The following is a 19,489-nucleotide window of genomic DNA, read 5'->3' on the forward strand; positions in this document are numbered from 1 at the left end:
ATTCTCAAACTTCATGCAGCCAAACGCGCCTGGGTGTCTGTTAAAATGTAGATTTCTGGGTCCCACTCCAGAGATCAGATTCGTTTTTCTGGATTGGAGTCTGGAAACTGGTATTATCAACCAGCTCCTCTCCTCCCCTGTAGGAGTCCTGATGCTGGAAGTCCACAACTCTTCAGTTTTAAGGTGACAGACCAGACCACAGAGAGAAATTCTCTGTCTGGCCTCTTCCTAACACCCCATCCCTTGAGCCTTGGGAGAGGACACCTCTTCTCTGGGGTCCCACTGAAATGGCAACATCAAGATCTCCCTGCCAGATCCCCTAAAATAAAGTCACAGACGACCGCATGGCCCGGTAGCTATTCTGCCAAGTCATTCATGTTATGTGCTGACCCGCGGGGAGAGGACCAGGCCCTTCTCCCTTGCTCTCTCTTGAGGTATCTTCGAGGACCTCAAGACTGAGGCCCAGCGCCATCTCCCTCGCAGCTGCTGGTCTTTCCCTTTCCAAAAGATGCGGCGGCTCCACCTGCGGGTACATCTACACAGGGTATCCTGCACACGGGGTCCACCTTCTTCATTAGCCTCGCAACCCTCATGGAGAGCGCCAGTGTGTAACATCGAGTGGTCTCCATGGCAACCGACAAGGTGTCACGCCAACACGAGATTACGACCTCACGGCGTGGGGATTCCAGAGAAGGGGTTGGGGGCGGCGCCCCTCTGAGCCCCAGACCCACGCCCAAACTGCAGGGAAGGACCCCCCACTTCCTTCCCGCCTCGATCGCCTGACCTCTCCCGCTCAGTTGGCACAGTGAGGACGGAGAGCGGGGGATGGGTTTCCACGGCGTCCCCCAACCTGACGCGGGGGGGCGGGGTACGGTGGCGGGCCCGGCACTCCCGGCACACTTGAGCCGCTGCGACCGAGCCGGAGCAGGCGCGGGCTGCGCTGGGCCGGGATCAGGGGCGGGAGCGGGCGGGCCCCGCGAGGGGCGTAAGTCCCACCTTCAGGGGCGGTGCCTGGCGGTGGGGAGTGTCAGGAAGAGGAAGAGCGCGGCCAGAGGCGGTGCGGGCGCGCGACGAGCAGACGCCGGGCCAAGGCGAGCGCCGCGCGGGCCACCATGGCCACGGACGAGCTGGCCAGCAAGCTGAGCCGGCGGCTGCAGATGGAGGGCGAGGGCGGCGGCGAGGCCCCGGAGCAGCCCGGGCTGAACGGGGCGGCGGCGGCGGCGGCGGCGGGAGCGCCCGACGAGACGGCCGAGGCGCTGGGCAGCGCGGACGAAGAGCTGAGCGCCAAGCTGCTGCGGCGCGCCGACCTCAACCAGGGCATCGGCGAGCCCCAGTCACCCAGCCGCCGCGTCTTCAACCCCTACACTGAGTTCAAGGAGTTCTCCAGGAAGCAGATCAAGGACATGGAGAAGATGTTCAAGGAGTGAGTGCCCGCTCGACCCTGTTCCCTACCCACCCCGCGAGCCGGCCTCGGCTCCTGAGACCCCGCGCGGTCCCGGGACCCATGCGGCCAGCCGATCTCCCCGATCCCCGACACATCAGGGGCGAGGACCCCAGATCCCTTCCAGATAGTCACGAGGCTTCGGGACCTCCTCCCCACCACGCTTATGGGTCTGGGGACCCGCAGTCCCTGGCACGCGACCCCTTCTCACGGTGACGCTGCCCCCGGTACCCTACCCGCCCGCATACGGAGTGGGGGACCCCGCGGCTCTTTCTAGAGAAGCGCGAGCCCCCACTGCTACCATTCGCGTGGGTCTGGAGAGCTCGGATCTCTGGCCTAGGACCCCTGTCTTGTTAGCGATGCTTCTCCACACCCGCGCACCACGAGACTGGGGGCCCCGAGGCCTCTGCCTCCTCCTCCTCCTCAGCTACTTGAATTCCCAACCAACCCCCACCCCAAACGCGGGTCAGAAACACCCACCCCACCCTCTAGCGCCTCAACAAAGGTGACCGTTCCTTTCACTGGCTGGGGTTTTTTCATTTCTTCCGCTTATCTTACATCTCCCTCAACGCGGGTTCTGGGCCGAGACCCCTCCCCCACTTTCCCTGCACTTATTCAGCATCTACCCCAAAACTGTGTCAGAGACCCTTCAGTCCCTCTTAGCTCTACCCCCATCCACTCCTTTAGCCAGGACCCCTACCCTTCACCCTCAGGTGATCTCCCTAGGGAGGGACCCCTTCCTCCCTGCCCTCTACTCCGCAGGTCTGTACAAACCCCACCACCAGTAGTCCCGTCAGGACTGTCCCCCTCCTCCCTCTCCAGACAGCAGCTCCCTCCTCTTGCCCTCACCACCCACTACGCCCTGAAGCTTTGCAGTCACTGGCTTTCTGTCAGAAGGCCCCATCTCTCCTTTCCCCTCTTCTTTCACTGCGTGCCCCCCGCCCTCCCTGCAGAGGGTCACCTCCTATCTGACTTGGCTGGTGGCTCTCACCTCAGCCCTTCCTCCATCCCTTTTTCCACACCCCATGGCCTCAGCAGATTGGACAGGTACTTTCAGACCTATGGACTTACCCTTCCCCCAACAAAAAAACTTTAAATCTCTTAAGTGACTGGAGAGAAAAACTTCCTGATGCCCTTCGGGTCCACCCCTGGGTTCACCCTCTTGGGACTGAGATAATCAGATGCTCTGCCCCCCAGCAGTGAGGGGGCTAGAGGGGGTGGGGGCCGTGAAGGTGCTCAACCCCCCTCCCTTTGATACTCTTCCCCACCCACCTCCTGTTGCCCATGGCCCCTGCCCCTGGCAGGCAAAACAGCCTTGGGGGGTGTGATATGGAATAGGTCTGGAAATGGATCCAAAAAGGTAGACCCGTCCTGAGGTCAAGTCTCAGGTGAGGAAGTCAGGAGGTCTGGCAGCCACCTTGGCTGGGGCAGGAGGTGGAGGCAGGCTGGGGCAGTGTGACCCAGCGGCAAGCAGGAAGCCCAGGGTGTTTTGCAACCCCCCAGCTTGAGAAAGGCTCTTTCCCACTTCTTACTGCTTACTGCGGCTGCTGCTTCTGCATTTGACCCTTATTGTAGGGAAGAGGTTTTTTGGTTCTCAGATCTGAATGGCTGGGAACCCCATAATTTTTTCCGAGGGTCAGCCTGGGGCAGAACTGAGTCCTTAACCCCACCCCAGGCCTCTGCACGGTCCCTGAGGAGCCTGCTCCTTTGCCTCCAGGGTCTTGGTTTAGGAGTTCTTCTCAAGTTTTTTTCCTGATCAAAACTGGCCTTATCAGAAGCGCAGGAGTTCCAGGATTCCAGACCCAATAGAGGGCAACTTCCTGGTAGACTCTGCTGAACCCCTCCCACCCCCCACAGGGAAGTATAGGAGAGATTATTCAGCTGCTTGATCCCTATATTCACAGTGCCCAAGGACTAAGGAGCTCCTCCATTCCTCCCAGCACCCCATGACACAGAACTGTCATCACCACTGTGGCGCAGTTGGGCAGTCTGGGCACAGAGAAGTGAAGTAACTTGCCAAGAACACACAGCTAGAAAATGATGGAGTCAGGCTCTAAACCCAGGTCTATGACTCCAGAATTCATGTTCTTCCCTCCTGGGTTTCCCATCACAGATGTCTGCCTCCACAAGGGGACGATCACCCAGCACCCCCTTCCATATTCATGGCTGATTTTCCCCCACATGGACCCACCACCTCCTACTCTTGGGCTTCCATGACATCCCTTCTACCCCCACGAAAAATAAAAAGAAGGAACAGTTTGGAGAACCCAGACATGCCAAATAAGCAGGGACTTGGGATTGCTTCCCTGGTGGCTCAGACAGTAAAGAATCTGCCTGCAATGCAGGAAACTTGGGTTTGATCCCTGGGTCGGGAAGATCCCCTGGAGAAGGGCCCAGCAACTCCTTCCAATATTCTTGCCTGGAGAATCCCATAAACAGAGGAGCCTGGTGGGCTACAGTCAGTGGGGTCACAAAGAGTCGGACATGACTGAGTGACTAACACCTTCACTAAATGGGAAGCTGCAGCTTGTTTAGAAGGAGCACGTGGCTTGGGGAGTGATCGTGAACCTGCATTTGCAGAGCAAGCTCACTGTTTTATGGAGGCTGTTTTTGGTATGAGTTTGACGAGGGATACTTTGGTGAAAATTGAGCGGAGACGAACCCCTGGAGCCCCATCTTGGCACCACTGCTGCTTGATGGGGTGCTGCTTGGCAGGGATGGGGTAGGAGGGCAGGAAGGGGCCAGGGAGCTGGACTTCTAGGGAAGGAAGTACCGCCCGCCGGGGGGCCCTGGCGAGGAGGGAAGGCGGCAGATTTTGTATTCAAGGAAACAAGGCTTCACTGTGCCAGCGGAGCCCAGCCCAGCCGAGTCCCAGCTGTGAACAGCCAACAGACAGGCTCTCATGGAAGACAAAACCCCCGTTCTGCTTCTGCCATCCAAGAGGGGCTGCAGCCTCCTGGGTCCAAGCAGGGCTGGAGGATCACAGCCAGGGCTTTGCCGAGAGACTTCCACCCTGATCTGCAGCCCCCATGGCAGAGAGGAGGGGAGCCCAGGCCTCCTGGGAAACCGTCCCCCAGATCAGAGTGCAAGAGACGGGAGAGGGCAGAAGGAATTGGGAGCTGGACTTGCCTTGGAGGTCAGGAGATAGGAAGCAGGGCTTTGCTATGGAATTACCTAGTATGTCCGCCCTTCCCCTGGCCTCAGTCTTCCCATCTGTAAAAGGAGCACAATGACAGATGATTCTCAAAGATGATTCAGCAGTGACCTCCTTATGTCTGAGCAATCCTGAGCTGTCTGGATGACAGAACTGCCTTCTGGGGTCCTCCAGTTCATCCATTCAGTGGTCATCAGCAGATTCTTCCTCAGCGTGGAGATGGAGGGAGAGGAAAGGGGGCAGAGGGAAGATGGCCACGCTCTCTACTATCACTGACCTTACACTCCTGGTAGTTTCCATCTGGGAGAGACCTTGGGGGGTTGTCATCAACCCTTCTCCCCATTTTACAGAAGAGAAAACTGAGGCCCAGGAAGGTGTAGTGACTTTCATGGGGAGATTTTCAACGACTGAACCAGAGCATCCTTATCTGTACATTTGGGGACAGTGGTCCCTGCTTCTGGGCGGGGACTGCAGGCAGGTGATGCACACGCGCTCTGGCACAGTGCCAGGCACCTGGAGGCACCTGACTCTCAGTCCGTCCTCCCCTTGCTCCCTCAGGTTCCTCCCATCACCTCTAACTCCACCCTCTCCCCTCCTCTGTCTGCTCATTCATTTAGGGTCCTGCCTGGGTTGGGAAGAAGGCCTCCCTGGAGAAGGAAAGGGCAACCCACTCCAATATTCTTGCCTGGAGAATTCCATGGACAGAGGAGGGCTACAGTCCATAGGGTCTAGGGTAGCAAAGAGTCAGACTGAGTGACTAATGCTGGAGACCTCCAGGCAAGGGGCAGGGGTGTGGCCCCAGAGGGCCTCAAGGCAGCCACTTCTGGGCTGGCAACAGCCTGGGGCTGTTGCCTGGGGCTCTGTGGGGTTTTGTAAGCTGAGACCTGCCAGAGAGGGAGGCAGCCATGTAATTCTGAACCTGCTGTGGAATCCGAGGAAGATGCCCTAGTTCCCTGCCTGGCCCAGCCCCGTCCCCAGCCATTTTGTCTCATGACCCCTTGCGTCAGAACAGCCAGTGCCCCTCTCTTCTTCCCACCCTTCCCTCCCCTCCACCTGCTCCACCTCCCTGGTATCTCCTCAGGCTTTTGCAGCTCACAGCACCGCCCCCCTGCCCCCCAGCACAGCCCCTTGTCCTTTCTGGGAGACTGTCTGGTGCAGTGGTTAATGGCTGGGCCTTTGGAGTGTGCTACCCTGCCTCAGAGGATAAAGCATCTGCCTGCAATGCGGGCGACCCGGGTTCGATCCCTGAGTCAGGAAAATCCCCTGGAGAAGGAAATGGCAACCCACTCCAGTACTCTTGCCTGGAAAATCCCATGGACAGAGGAGCCTGGTAGGCTACAGTCCTACCAGGGGATAGGGGTCGCAAGAGTCAGACACGACTGAGCGATTTCACCTACTTACTTACTTACTTACTTACCCTGGGTTGGAATCCCAGCTGTGAGCCCTGGGGCAAGACACAGTAAACCCTTCTGAGCCTCACTTCCTCACTTCCTAGAACAGGGAGAACAATAGCCTTCACCTCCCAGAGTTGTTATGAAGTGTTTAATCCAGGGCTTGGCATAAAATAAGTCCTCACCAAGTTCCTGTCACTACCGTCCCAGCCCTGGCGAGGTGGCTGAGGCAGAGATGGCTCCAAAAAGCCACTGGATGCCTCCACTTACCCCCCACGGAGCTGCCCGGCCTGCCAGGCTGGCAACAGCCCTCTTGCTTTGGGCCCGAGTGACCGGCCTCAGCATGAGAACCTTCTTTCCCTCCTGCAGAACAGAAGCTTTGATTGACAGCTACATATGGCTTTGGGAAATAACAAAAATGGGGAATCGAATTCATTATCACTTAATTACTTGGAAGGCAGGTGGCAGAAAAAAGGGAAGAGCACCCAGCAGCCCGGGGATGACACAAAACTAGGGCTCTAGTTGGCTCCCGTGTGCCATTGCCCAGCGGGTGGGTACTCCGTTTCTCAGAGTCTATTTTCGTTGGGGCTAAAGAACCTGCCTGGGAAAGTCCTGAGGATTAAGTTGAGAAAGTCCTGGGGAACTCCCTGGTGGTCCAGTGGTTAGGACTCTGCACTTTCACTGCCAAGGGCCTGGGTTCAGTCCCTGGCCCAGGAACCAAGATCCTGGAAGCTGCATAGTGTAGTCAAAAAAAAAACTCCTGTGCCTTTGTAAAGAGTCCACCATCGTGTCTGGCTGGTGGGCTACTAAAAACATAGGTGACATATTTTTAAAATGTAGTGTTCACTCCTTTGATCATACTTTGTTAAGTTTCTGTATGCAAGTTCCAGAGAATTAAGGGAAAAATAAAATTTTTGCCCTCAAGAAGCTTACAGTCTCATGAAGAGCAATGGCATAGAGGGGTCTTTGGGAGTGAGAGAGGCTGGACCCCCAGGGCTGGAAAGGTCGGGTTCCGTTTCTTTATTTCTACGAGGAGTACTTAAAGTTCTCTTGAAGGATGCCATGATGTCAGCCCTTCATAGCCAGCCCCCTGCCTCCATGCCCTCTCCTTGTTAAATGGAGCCACCAGGCCCATGAGGCCCGGTGTATTATTTCAGGAACTAAATTGAATCCTCAGACCAGCCCAGTGAGGTGGGTGCTGTCATTCTCCCCATTTGCCAGATGAGAAAAGCAAGGCCCAAGCTTATAATAAGTGGCCAGGGCAGGATTAGAACCAGGTCTGCCTACAGGGAGCTCCCAAGGCCAAATGAGGGCGGTGTTTGTGGCTGGGGGACGGGGCGGGGCGGGGGGGGGGTGGTGGTGCAACCCTCTGGGGGTTCAGAGGTTGGGTCCTGCACCTACAGCAGCCGGGAGCCTGGCTTTCTGGGGAGGGAGGATTTTCTGGCCTCGGGCCTGTCCTCTGCTCTTCTACTTCCCTTGTGATTCTGAGTCACCTCTCCTCTCCCAACCCCCGGGGACTTTCGGTTCCCTTTTGGTTTGCGCCTTCCTGCCTTCTGTCTGTGCCTCTGGGTTCAGGGCCTAGCTTCAGCTCTAGGAGACCAGACCTTGCAAAGCCAACCCCACGCCCTCCAGCAGCTGAGGTCCCTCTGTCTGCCCAGCAGTCTTCTCCTTGGCTGATTTCCGCTTTTTTAGGACTCTAGAGAAGGATTCTAGGCCAGAAAGGTGCAGCCAGACAGAGCCAGGCCTGGGGACTCCTGAGCTGTGTGGAGAGAGAGGACCTCTGGGGCTGCTCCATTCCAGGAACTTTACCTCTTGTTTAATTCTTTCTCAACATCCTGTAAGATGGTCATCACCCATTTCACAGATAAGACTGAGTCTCAGGTTTCTATGACTGAGGAGCAGACAGGATTTAAATTTGATCCTTCTGACTCCAAGTCTTTTGCTCCCATGGGACCCTATTGGGAGCATCTCCTCATCAGCTTGTTAGAAATCCGGATGCTCAGGCTCCACCCCAGGCCTACTGGATCAGAGTCTGCATTTTAGTAAGACTCACCAGGTATGCACTTTAAGGTTTAAGAAGCACTGGGCCACCCCATAGCCGTCTCCCTGCCCCGTTCCTGAGTCTAGGGAGTGAGACAATAACAAGAGGGAAGATTAAGTTAAGTAATAAACACTGGATTATATTAGACATTCGGTATATGTCCTTTGCAATCACTGTTATAATAATAATTATTATTAAGAGCAGGCTGTGGGGAGACCCACTGCTATTGCTACCAGTGGAGGGAGCTGCCCTCCCAGGGTGGGGCTCAGTGAGAGATGCTTAAACCCGAGTTTAGGGTGTCCTGAGCCCTGACAGCCCCCAGCAGGTTGCCATCAGCCAAGGGGGGGCACCCACTTGATCCGTGGACTCCCTGGGAAGCCATAGGGGAAGCATCAGCCCCACCCTGGCCACACATTCACCCATACACGCTCACACACCCTCTCCTTCGCTGACACAGGGCAACAGATCGAGTGTCAGACTCTAAAGATAGGGCTGGAGGAAGTGGTGAGTGACTGGGCTTTCCCCGCCCAAGTCAGGCAGTCTGGAGGTGGGGGAGTGTAGGAACGGATGGGCACTACCGAACTGTCATCACCGAGCCTGTGGGTGTCTACCTGTACCAGGAGGCATGCCGGGCCAACCCAACTGTGACAAGTAGCAAGGCCAGAATTTCCCTGGTGTCTAGAACTTTCCTACCTTCCCATTTCAGGACAAAGAGTACAGGCCTTGGAGCCACTGAGGCCTCCCCAGACAGGATGGGGGAAGATCAGGTCTGTGAATACTGGGGCCAAAGTCAGGTGGGCCTGGGGGCTCAGTGGTCCATAAACACCACTCTCTCCAGCTGTCTGTCCTCCTGGCAACCCCCATGGGCAGAGAGACCACCAGCAAAGGCCTGGGATGGGATGGGAACCAGAAGGGAGAGAATTGGGGTCCCCTATGCTCCCAAACCATTGCCCCTCTCCCCCTGTGCAGTGACTCTGATGGCTCCTCACTCTGCCATCAGACTGTACAGCACAGCTGGCCAATGGGGAGGGTCATATTAGAAAGAGCAACTTTCTAATAGAGAGTTACAAAGCCAAAATGGGCTGTTTTAGTGAAGCAGTGAGCTTCCCGTCCTCAGAGGTATTCAAGCAGGAAAGCTGCATTAGGGGATCTGACCCTCATGAGTGCTCAATGAGGTGGCCTCCAGTATCCCTCCCAACCTGAGTTTCTTTGTTACAGGGTCTGTAGGCATCAGAACACAGCATAGTAGTTAAAAGCACATGTTTTTCCTCAGGCCAGGGTTCTGATAGTTAGGTGTGTCCTTGTTAGCTATGATCTTGGCCAAGTCACTTCCTCCCTGAGCCTCAGTCTGCTCGTCTGTAGTATGGAGATGTTTATGCCTGCTTCACCAAGTTCTTTGAAGGAAATGGCAACCCACTCCAGTGGAGAATCCCAGGGACGGCAGAACCTGGTGGGCTGCCGTCTATGGGGTCACACAGAGTCAGATATGACTGAAGTGACTTAGCAGCAGCAGCACCAAGTTCTTGAGAGGATCTGACACAAAGCACTTGGGGTAGTGCCTGCCACATAGCACGTGCTCAGCCAAGAGGAGCCACTAATGATAATATTGTTATGAAATAGGGGCAGGCCCTGCACACTATCAGGGCCGGCTGCTGCTCAGCCCCAGAACTCCGGGTTATCAGAACCAGGAGAGGAGGAGCAATCGCCAAGGGGGCCCTGCAGCCCAAAGGGGCAAAGTCTGCCCGGGTGGTGGCCGCTGCTCCACTTTCAAGGACAGATGGGAGGGGATTTTGTCACCAGCATCCGGGGCGGCAGCAGCTGAGCCCTCCCTGTTGAGAACTGTTCAGGGGGAGGGGAGTAGGAATGTGGGCACAGTGCCAGATGCAGCAGCCTCGTCCAGTGCTGGAGAAAAGTGCTGAGCTCCCAGCCCAGGAGCTTTGTTGTCAGTCCCGCCGGATGGAATTGGTCCTCCCAGGCAGGTCCCAAGCCTCTGCTCTCGGCCCAGCCTCCCCCAGCCCTGCAGGCTTGAGAATTCAAGACCTCTTACAGCAGGCTTGAGAATTCAGGACCTCTTACGGGACCACAAAGAAGAGGGAAGCAGGCTGGTAGGAAGGGAGCAAAGTTTACAGCTTTTGGAATCTTGCTGATCTCTAGCTGTGTGACTCTGGGCTGCTTGCTACCCACTCTGGGCCCCAATTTCCCTACATGACATGAAGCGAGTAGACCAGGCATCCAGACGGATCTTGTGTACAGTCTGCCTGGATCCTCTGAGCTACCTGTAGCCTCAGCTCCAGCTCAGGGCAAGGGCTGTTGGAAGAGAGGGTCTCCCCAGCCAGGGATATGCCAGTTTCCCAGCATCCTACTAACACCATTCTCTCCTGGGTTGCCAGGCATCCTCCTGCTGGTGGCACAGTGACCATCTCCCCCTTTCTCACTTCCCTCTCTGTCAGAGGAGGAACCAGAGGGTGACCCAGGACTGGGGCTTCTCTCTCTCTCTGCCCAGTGAGAGAGCAAAAGATTATATCTCTCCACCTCCCCAAGTGGCAGGGTCTCTGAATCCAGCCTAATGGGGGTTGGGGATGGAAGTAGTTGGACCTTCAGAGGAGGTGCTCATGGGATCCCTCATTCATCTTGTCCACCCCCTACCTCCAGGCCAGTCTACAGCAAGCATTTCCTCCCAGCCATACACAATCAGGACTGGGGAAGAAATTGTATTTTTTACCACTATTATTATTATCACTATTTTTATATTATATGTACAAAGTACTTAACTAGTATCTGGCACATTAAAAGTTCTCAATAGAGCTATTATAATCAAGTTAGCAGGTTTTAGGCACATATTACGTATTAGGTGTTTTATATCCTTGTGTGCGTACGTGTGTGGGCTTTGTTTTGTTCAGTCGCTCAGTCGTGTTCATCTCTTCGCGGCCCCATGGATGGCAGCACGCCAGGCTTCCCTGCCCTTTACCATCTCCCACAGCTTGCTCAAATTCATGTCCATTGAGTCGGTGATGCCATCCAGCCATCTCCTCTGTCGTCCCCTTCTCCTCCTACCTTCAATCTTTCCGAGCGTCAGGGTCTTTTCTAATGAATCGGCTCTTCACATCAGGTGGCCATAGTATTGGAGCTTCAGCTTCAGTATGGGCTTAGTCATGTCCAACTCTTTGTGACAACATGGACAGTCACCCGGCAGGCGCCTCTGTCCATGGGATTTTCCAGATAAGAATACTGGAGTGGGTTGCCATTTCCTGTTCCAGGGGATTTTCCCAACCCAGGGATTGAACCCACGTCTCTTGCATTGGCAGGCAAGTTCCTTACTAACTGCAACACCTGGAAAGCCCGTTTTATATATCCATAATCTCCTTTACTCTCAAACCCTAATGATAGATGTTAACAATAATAATAATTCAGCAGTGGTACTGTAATTAGTGTGTATTGATTAAGTACTTATTGTGGGCCAGCCTCTGTGCTCAGAATCTTTGTGGACCCTCTCTTAACCCTTGCCTTGAGCCTGAGATGGGTCTGATCTCCATGGTGTGAATGGGGAAATTGAGGCGCCTGGGGTCATGTGACTTGAACAGGGTCACCTAGCCCGCAGATGGCAGAGCTGGGGCTTGGACTCGGGTCAGTCTCAGCAGACGTGCTGTGAGCACAAACCTCCAGGGTTTACCCAGGAAGAATCTAGCTGATCCAGTGACCCAGAGCCCGCCCACATCAGAGCCCAGGGCACATGGTGGAGGTCCACTCCCCCGAGGGGGGAGGGGGTCCAGTGTTACCACCTCTAGGGCCCCACTTCCCACTCCAGCACCTGCTTCTCCCTGCTCTCTGTCACCTCCCCTTGGTGGCTGATCCTCCGGCACTGCGGCCAGCACTGTCCCCCTGGGGGCGGGAGCCCAGACCTGGTAATTGATTGATGCTTGATTGACGCAGACAGCGGTTCAGGCCGCGGTTTGAGCTGCAGCCCAGACAGGCCTGGGAGCTGCCAGAGACCGAGATCCAGAGCCCTCGTTTCTGTCCAAGTGTGGACACTTTATCTGCATTTCCTCTGAAACTGAGCCACCCCTGGCTGCAGGAGAAACCCTTGAGCAATAAATAGAGCTGAGACTCAGGAGAGGCTAGTGAGGCGGTGGAGAGAGTCAAGTGTGGGAAGCGCAGGGATGGGGGGCTGGACCCCTGGCCAGTGCCCAGACGTTTATAGTCCCTGTTCTCTAATCAGTCACGTGGGGCCATAACTGACCCCCCAGGATTGCTGAGCATAGAGGTGTGGAGAGAAACTGCCTGGCACATAGTAGGAGCTTCATAAAAGTAACTAAGTCTCATGATAGTGCTGGTAGCTGCCGTTTCTGGAGCCAGAGCTGTGCTAAGTGCTTGTCACGTATGAACCCCTTCAGTCCCCACAGTGACCCTACGAAAGGGTCACCATCATACCAGGGGTTCTTGGCCTCGGTGGGAGGTTCACTGGCACAGTCTCCTAGAACCCAGGCCGTGTGCTCCAGCCCTGACATGTCATCGCCGAACGTCACTGGAGCCCAAGTTCAGAAAGAGGCTGGGCCTTTGTTTTCCTCAGGGACACTGAGGAGGGGCATCCGTATGACTGACCCTGGAAAGACTGACTCCTCTGTCGTTGGGCTGCTCTCCTCCTGGGTTGCTCCAGGGCCGCTCCAGTACCGGTCAGTAAGGCTCAAGGAGCAGCCACCCTGCCTGTTACCAACTGGCAAACAGACTCCAAAGATGGGAGATGAGGGGCTCCGCTGTGCCCCCCACAGGGTCCCTCCAGCTCTAAGTGGGGTCTGGACCACAGGATCGTTGGTCTTCCTGACCTTCTCAAGTCCCACAGTCCTCCACTGCATCCTCGCTGTTATCTGCTTCCACCTTGGCTGTGGCCACTGCCCGAACTCCAGCCTCCTTTCTCCATGGTGCGGGAAGAGGCCTCAGGACCCTGTGTTCCCTGCAGGGTTCCCAGAGACCTGTCTTCCCTGTGCTGCGTCACTTCCAACCACTGACTCACTTGCTCGTGAACTATTTATACCCCTCGCACAAATGCTCCACTCAGCGCTCCTCTGTTCTGCTGGCAGCCCCAGGACGTGTGGAGGGGGGCTGGGCCCAGCAAATGGGCAAGTCTGTGAGCCCTCCAGACGTGGGATAGAAGCCCAGCTCCTTCCTCTACTGCTGTGTGACCTTGGGCAGCTCACTTCACCTCTCTGAGCCTTCGTTTTAAATGAAGAGGATTAAGAAAAATGAAGTAGGTAAATTTCCCAGCACAAAGATAAGATTTCAAAAGCTGGTTGCTATCAGATTTCCATAGTTGTATAAAGTATACCTGGAGATAGGGGAAGGGAACTGGGGAGCCCTTGAAGACGGGACAGAAACGAGATGAGTGTTTATGTAGGAAATCCAAGTCTGCAGAAAGTTTCTGGAACTCAGCCCCTCTGTGTCATATTAATGTCACCAGCACTGTCACCCAGCCATCTTGAGGCCTTGAGGAACTGCACAAGGGTCTTTAGGCTCAGGAGGCCCACTTGGCCAACACTGAGATGACCCTCCCCCACCCACCAGGAGGCAATCAGAGCAGTTGCTTGGTTGGCCTGATAAGAGGGCCTGGCTGGGCTGTGGGAACAGCGCCCACATCCGCCAGGCTGTGTGCTCCCAGCACCAGCAGCAAGCACCTCCCCCACCAGGGGATGGGCCAGAGGGCAGCTCTGACCCAAGCTCTTAACACAAGGAAGCCAGTCAAGCAAGCTATTTAGACTCTGCCCCTCACCCTGTCTGTCTCTCTGCCAGGCCATGAGTGGTAGAAAAAAGAGACCCGGAATGTGCAGGGCAGAGACACAGTCATCACCTAATCATTGTTCCAGGCCTTTCCAGCCACCACTGTACCCCTCTGCAGGCACCCTGTGCAAGTTGTTCCCTGAACACACCCCAGGCCACATTCCAGAAAACTCCCCTCCCTCCTGTGAGCTCTGGCCCCTACCCTTAGTGTGGTTCCTTCTGCCTCCCTCCTGGGTGGGGACAGGGAGAGGGGGAGACATGGAGCCAAGATGTCCCTCGAGGGCCTGTGGAGGTGCCTAAGGATGGTCAGTGAGTTCTTACATCAGGGCCCACCCTCCCAGTCCATACCCCATATGATATTGTGAATTCTTCCTACATGCTTGTCATGTCTCATTCAGTAGATATGGGCTGTGGTTTCAGCTTCCCTGTGTAGCAGGTTTGGCCAAAAGTTGGCACTGCTCAACATGTAAGAGGCTGCCGGGCCACGTGGTGAGCTCCCCATCATCAGAGGTAACCAAGCAGTCACTGGGCCACAAATCAGCCTTGGCTGAGTTCCTCGCTAAGAGGTGACTTTTGAGCTCCTAGGCTCCTTGCACTCTGGCTTATCACTGCTCTGGCTGGTGAGGAACAAGTGTCAGGATGTCCTAAGACCTCTCTTTGCACCCACAGGTACGATGCCGGCCGGGATGGATTCATTGACCTGATGGAGCTAAAGCTCATGATGGAGAAACTTGGAGCCCCCCAGACCCACCTGGGCCTGAAAAATATGATCAAGGAGGTGGATGAGGATTTTGACAGCAAGCTCAGCTTCCGGGAGGTGAGCTTCCTCCTCCCCGTGGGGGGCAACACTGCTGGGGGCTTGGTGGTGGAGAGAGACTCACCCCCGCTTTGTCACTGAGCTACTTGTCCTTGAACAGCCACTGTTGAATGGCTGATTGTTGGCTGAATGAGGTTTCAGCAGATCGTAGAGCAGGTCCCCAGGGAGATTCTGAGATGCCTAAGTGAGAAGAAGGTCCATCCATCCCTTCATGTAGTGAGCACTTATTTTATTGATTGATTGATTTTTATTTATGTCTGTGTTGGGTTTTCACTGCTGTGCGAGCTTTTCTTTACTTGCAGAGAGCTACTCTCTGGTTGCAGTGCTCAGGCTTTTTGTTGCAGTGGCTTCTCCTGTTGCAGAGCATGGGCTCCAGGTGCACGAGCCTCGGTGGTTGTAGCACACAGACTCAGTGGTTGCGGCTCATGGGCTCTAGAGCGCATACTCAGGAGTTGTGGCCCACAGGCTTAGTTTGCCCCACCGCCTGGACCAGGGATCGAATCCATGTCCCCCGCTTTGGCAGGCAGACTCCCCATCCACTGTACTATCAGGGAAGTCCCGTATCCCTGACCCCGTGTGGGCTCTGGGAGTACAGAGAAAGACCCTGTGCTCCAGGGGTCCTGGCATGCAGAGGGGGAGATGCACAGAGAGTGAAACGATAGGATGCTGTGACTGAGGAGAAGAGGGGGCAGATGGAGGAGGGACTCACCCTGCAGGTCCAAGAGGAGCAGGCGCTGGGCCAGGTGACTTCACACTCCAGCTCTCACTCAGCCTCACTCTGAGATGGGAGCCATGAGCGAACCTGCTTGCTGGAGGAGGAAACCGAGGCTCCAAGCCAGATAGCAATAGCACTGGCCTCCTGGGCAGCACAGGGTTAAATGCCAGCTGTGGCCTCTGGAGGGTCAGGTCTCAGGTGGGCCCTGGAGAGCTAGCAGGAAGCATAGATGAGGCAAGCAAGAGAAAGGTGGCCCAGGCGCCTGGGGGAGCCGAGGCCCAGGGAGGACAGTGCAGGCAGCACACGATGATGGTATGGACTCAGGACCTGGGTTCAAGTCCTTCTCCATGACTTTCCAGTGCTGAGCCTCACTCTTTCTGTAAAATGGGCATAATCATGTACCTTCAGGGCTCAGTAAGTGGGATTTAAGGTGGACTGGTTTGGAGAATGGTGGAGACAAAGGTAAGAGATAAGTTGAGGCTTTTGCTGGGAGCTGAGCGTGGGCAGAGCAGCCTGCAGGAGCCCCAATCCTGGGGTGGATAGGAGATAGGTCACCTATCCTCCCATTTTACAGATGGGCAACTGAGGCCCAGAGAGGAGGGGCCCAGCAGCCTGTTCAGGAACACAGAGCATGGAGAGTGGAGAGCCCAGGCCTCTGGCTCCCAGGCCCGAGAGCACCTCTCTTCCCAGGGAGGCCTGTAGCAGGCCCGGGGGTGGGCAGGCTCTGGCCCCTCCCACTCTCTCCCTGATGATGTCAGTGTTCTGTTCTCCCTGCCACAGTTCCTCCTGATTTTCCGCAAGGCAGCAGCCGGGGAGCTGCAGGAGGACAGCGGGCTGCACGTGCTGGCCCGCCTCTCTGAGATCGACGTGTCCACCGAGGGTGTCAAGGGGGCCAAGAGCTTCTTTGAGGCCAAGGTAAGGAATGGGGGGCTGTGGGGTGCCCTGACCCCACTTGAGAATGGGGGTGGCTGGGATCCACCAGGACCCTCAGTTAGCAGAAGGATCAGCATGTCCCCTTCCTGTCCCTGCTGAGGCCGCAGGCAAGAGATGGGGAACTGATGCCTATCAGGGCCCACGTTGTTCCTGGCTTCTGTCCCCTCCCATCCAGCTTGTGATCCTTTCCAGCTTCCCCCTTCTCTCCCCCAGGGATGGGTGAGGCGTGTGTATTCTTGAAGAGGGAACAAGGACCACTTTGAGATGCCCCTGCCCTGGCACACAGAGCCACTACCCACAAAGGACTGGGCTTTAAAAGGTGGGACCAAGAAACAGCAGAGCAGGCCCAGAAACACAGCACTGGTTCCCAGGGCCTCTCAGAGACACTAGCCCTGCCAGCCCCAGCCTGGAGGGAGTGTGATGGCCCCCAGAGGCCAACTCCAGGCATGGCACAGGTTCAGGAGGAGGGGACAAGTATGGTTCCTGGATCCTGTCTTGCCAGGGCCCTGGGGCTCCTGCCTGTTCTTGCTTCTCCCCATCTTCATGTTAGCTAAGAACATTCTTTCTAAAGGCCTCTTCCCACCTCCTTCTGGGCTTCTAGAATTGATGGGATGTTTCTGGGTTCAGTTGGACTTCCCAGGACAGGAACAGGATAAGAATAGATACATCAGAAGCTCTCAGTTACAGGACCCACAGTCTGCAACAGCCACTGAATGTATCTTATTTCTTTTAATCCTCTCCATGTACCTATGAGGTCAGAGTTATTAATCACCAGGCTCTAAATATGGGCTTCCCTGGTAGCTCAGTTGGTAAAGAGTCTGCCTGCAGTGCAGGAGACCCAGGTTCAACCCCTGGATGGGGAAGATTCCCTGGAGGAGAAAATGGCAACCCACTCCAGTATTCTTGCCTGAGAAGTGCCATGGACAGAGAAGCCTGGCAGGCTATAGCCTATGGAGTCACGAGTCAGACACAACTTGGCGACTAAATCACTACCAGGCTCTAAATGGAAGAACTGAGGCTCAGAGAGGTGACTGAGGTGCCGAGCCAAGGGTCTGGATGGTGGGAGGCAGAGCATTGGTTGGGGTGGGATGGAGGGCACAGCAGAAGTAGAAGAGACCCCAGAGAGACCGCCTCCAGTCCTGACCACCCGACTCCCACCCGACCCCATCCCAGGTCCAGGCCATGAACGTGTCCAGCCGCTTCGAGGAGGAGATCAAGGCAGAGCAGGAGGAGAGGAAGAAGCAGGCAGAGGAGATGAAGCAGCGGAAAGCGGCCTTCAAGGAGCTGCAGTCCACCTTCAAGTAACAAGGCTGCACCCCACCATGTGGCCCCGGCCCTGGCGCCCGGTCCGGCCCGCGAGGGTGGCAAGGGTGGGCAGACCGGAGGCCCAGCTTGATCCTCGGCTCTGCCCGAAGGGACCATGCTAAAAAGCTACAGATGTCTGTGAACAAGCCAGTGGACGGGGTCTCCCAGAGCGGCCCAGCCTCTCCCCGCTCCCTCTGCTGTTCCTGAGGCCGCGACACCAGCTGCCCGGCCAGTCCTGCTCCTTCGCCTCCTGGCTGCCCCGCTGCCTGCCCCAGCCGCGCCTGCTCCCGGCTCTAGGGCGCACCCTGCTGGGAGGCTGCCCTAGAGCACTCCTAGAGTGTGCCCTAGAGCACACTGGTCTCCTTCCTGCGCCTCCCCCGTCCACCTCGTCCCCACCCCAGAGGCCAGCTGCCCTTCACCTACAGGCTGCACCGCCCCCACGGCCCTGGGGCCCCTCCCTAGACTGGGCGAACGACAGATGGCAAGAATCTCAGCCCCATAGAGCTGATCGGTGGCACCCGGCTCCCCACGCCCAGCACCTGTTCCTGCAGCCCTGCCTCCTCTCTCTGCTGGAATCAAGGGGGGGCGCTTCTATCCTGGCCAAGGGACCCAAGGCCCTGGCCCACCCGCCCACCCCCCTGCCCCCCAGCTGACATGGAAACCCCAGCCCTCTGAGCCCCAGCCAGGCAGGGTGAGGGGGCATCTCTGCCAATCTACCTCACGGGCCCACACTCTGCCGGCCATGCCATGGATCATGGGCCGGGAAGGCTCTGGGGGCAGAAACACCACTCCCTGGTCGCCCTCTCACCCCACACTGGCCCACAGCAGCCAGAGGGTCCCGGGAGAAGAGGGGGCAGGGAGGAGGGCTTGGCCCCTTCATGGGGAAGGAAACCAGCACGCCTCCATTCTCCAGGAGGTGTCCAAGAAGTGCTTTAAATGGTTTGCACAGACCAGGTGGTTGGGAGCAGGGGGCCTGGCTGGGCTCTTTCACGCCATCCTTCCCCGAATGACGTTCACCACCTTGGCACCAGCGACGGGAACCTGTCCCATCACACCCACCCCCTGAGGGTGCACGGGGACCCCAGCCCCCCTGCCCCGTGCCCCTCCCCAGATGGGCCGTGGCCAAGCCTGTGCCACCAGCCAGGCCCTACGCGGCTCCCCATGTGCGCTCACACGTGTGCGTGTCCGTGTGTGTGCGTGTCTGTGTCCGTTGCTGTGTCGTGAAGCTGTGCCCGTCCCCCAGTCCAAACAAGTGAATGGCCGCCGAGGCCACAGTTATGCAACTTTCCGTGTGTGTTGTGACAGCGTCACTGCTTTTTAAACTTGATAATTCTTTATTTTAGTAAGATGCCCCAAGAGTCCACACAACTTCTGTTGGACTTGCAGAGGTTTTATTTTTTTGGCCTTAGAATCTGCAGGAATTAGGAGGTACCGACCCCCGTGCAGCAGCCTTGGCCCTGGATTGCGTTTGCCTTAGCGGATATGTTTATACAGATGAATATAAAAAGTTCTCTTTCTTTGGGCTTATTGCTTTTTTTTTTTTCTCTCCTCGCATCTCACCAAAAAAAAAAAAAAAGCTACTTCTTCATTTGGTGGTACGATTATTTTTTTTAACTAAATAAGATAAAATTCTATATTCTTATGTGTGTGTGGTTCTTCTTGGGGTGGGAGAAGGGAGGGGCCGGGAAAGGAGTGGACAGGGCGAGGTCACCTGGGTATGGGGGCAGCATTTGCTCAGGTGGCTCCCATGTCAGAAGCCAGGGAGAAGAGGGGACGCAGGACTTCTTCCTAAGGGGAGAAGTTGAGTTTGATGCTCACGTGCTGTCCCCAGGGACTCGTCTAAGCTCTTTTTTAAAAGGAAAATCTGCTTATTTGTTTGGCTGCGCTAGGTCTTAGTTGCCACACTCGGAGTCTTTACTTGTG

At 56.2% G+C, this 19,489-nt stretch overlaps 1 protein-coding gene across 1 annotated transcript; it reads left to right on the forward strand.

Moving 5' to 3' along the window:
• Positions 1-1,050: 1,050 nt before the first annotated feature.
• On the forward strand, positions 1,051-19,208 carry EFHD2 (EF-hand domain family member D2). The gene is made up of 4 exons (XM_086343828.1): positions 1,051-1,423; positions 14,466-14,613; positions 16,109-16,243; positions 17,435-19,208. Exons 1-4 carry the CDS (start codon positions 1,113-1,115, stop codon positions 17,564-17,566), a joined length of 726 nt encoding a protein of 241 aa, XP_086199954.1. The 5' UTR covers positions 1,051-1,112; the 3' UTR covers positions 17,567-19,208.
• Positions 19,209-19,489: the final 281 nt, after the last annotated feature.

This window comes from Bos grunniens, chromosome 16, assembly GCF_055505025.1.
Source record: "Bos grunniens cultivar Pamir isolate PY7600 chromosome 16, Bosgru_T2T1.0, whole genome shotgun sequence".
NCBI lineage: Eukaryota > Metazoa > Chordata > Mammalia > Artiodactyla > Bovidae > Bos > Bos grunniens.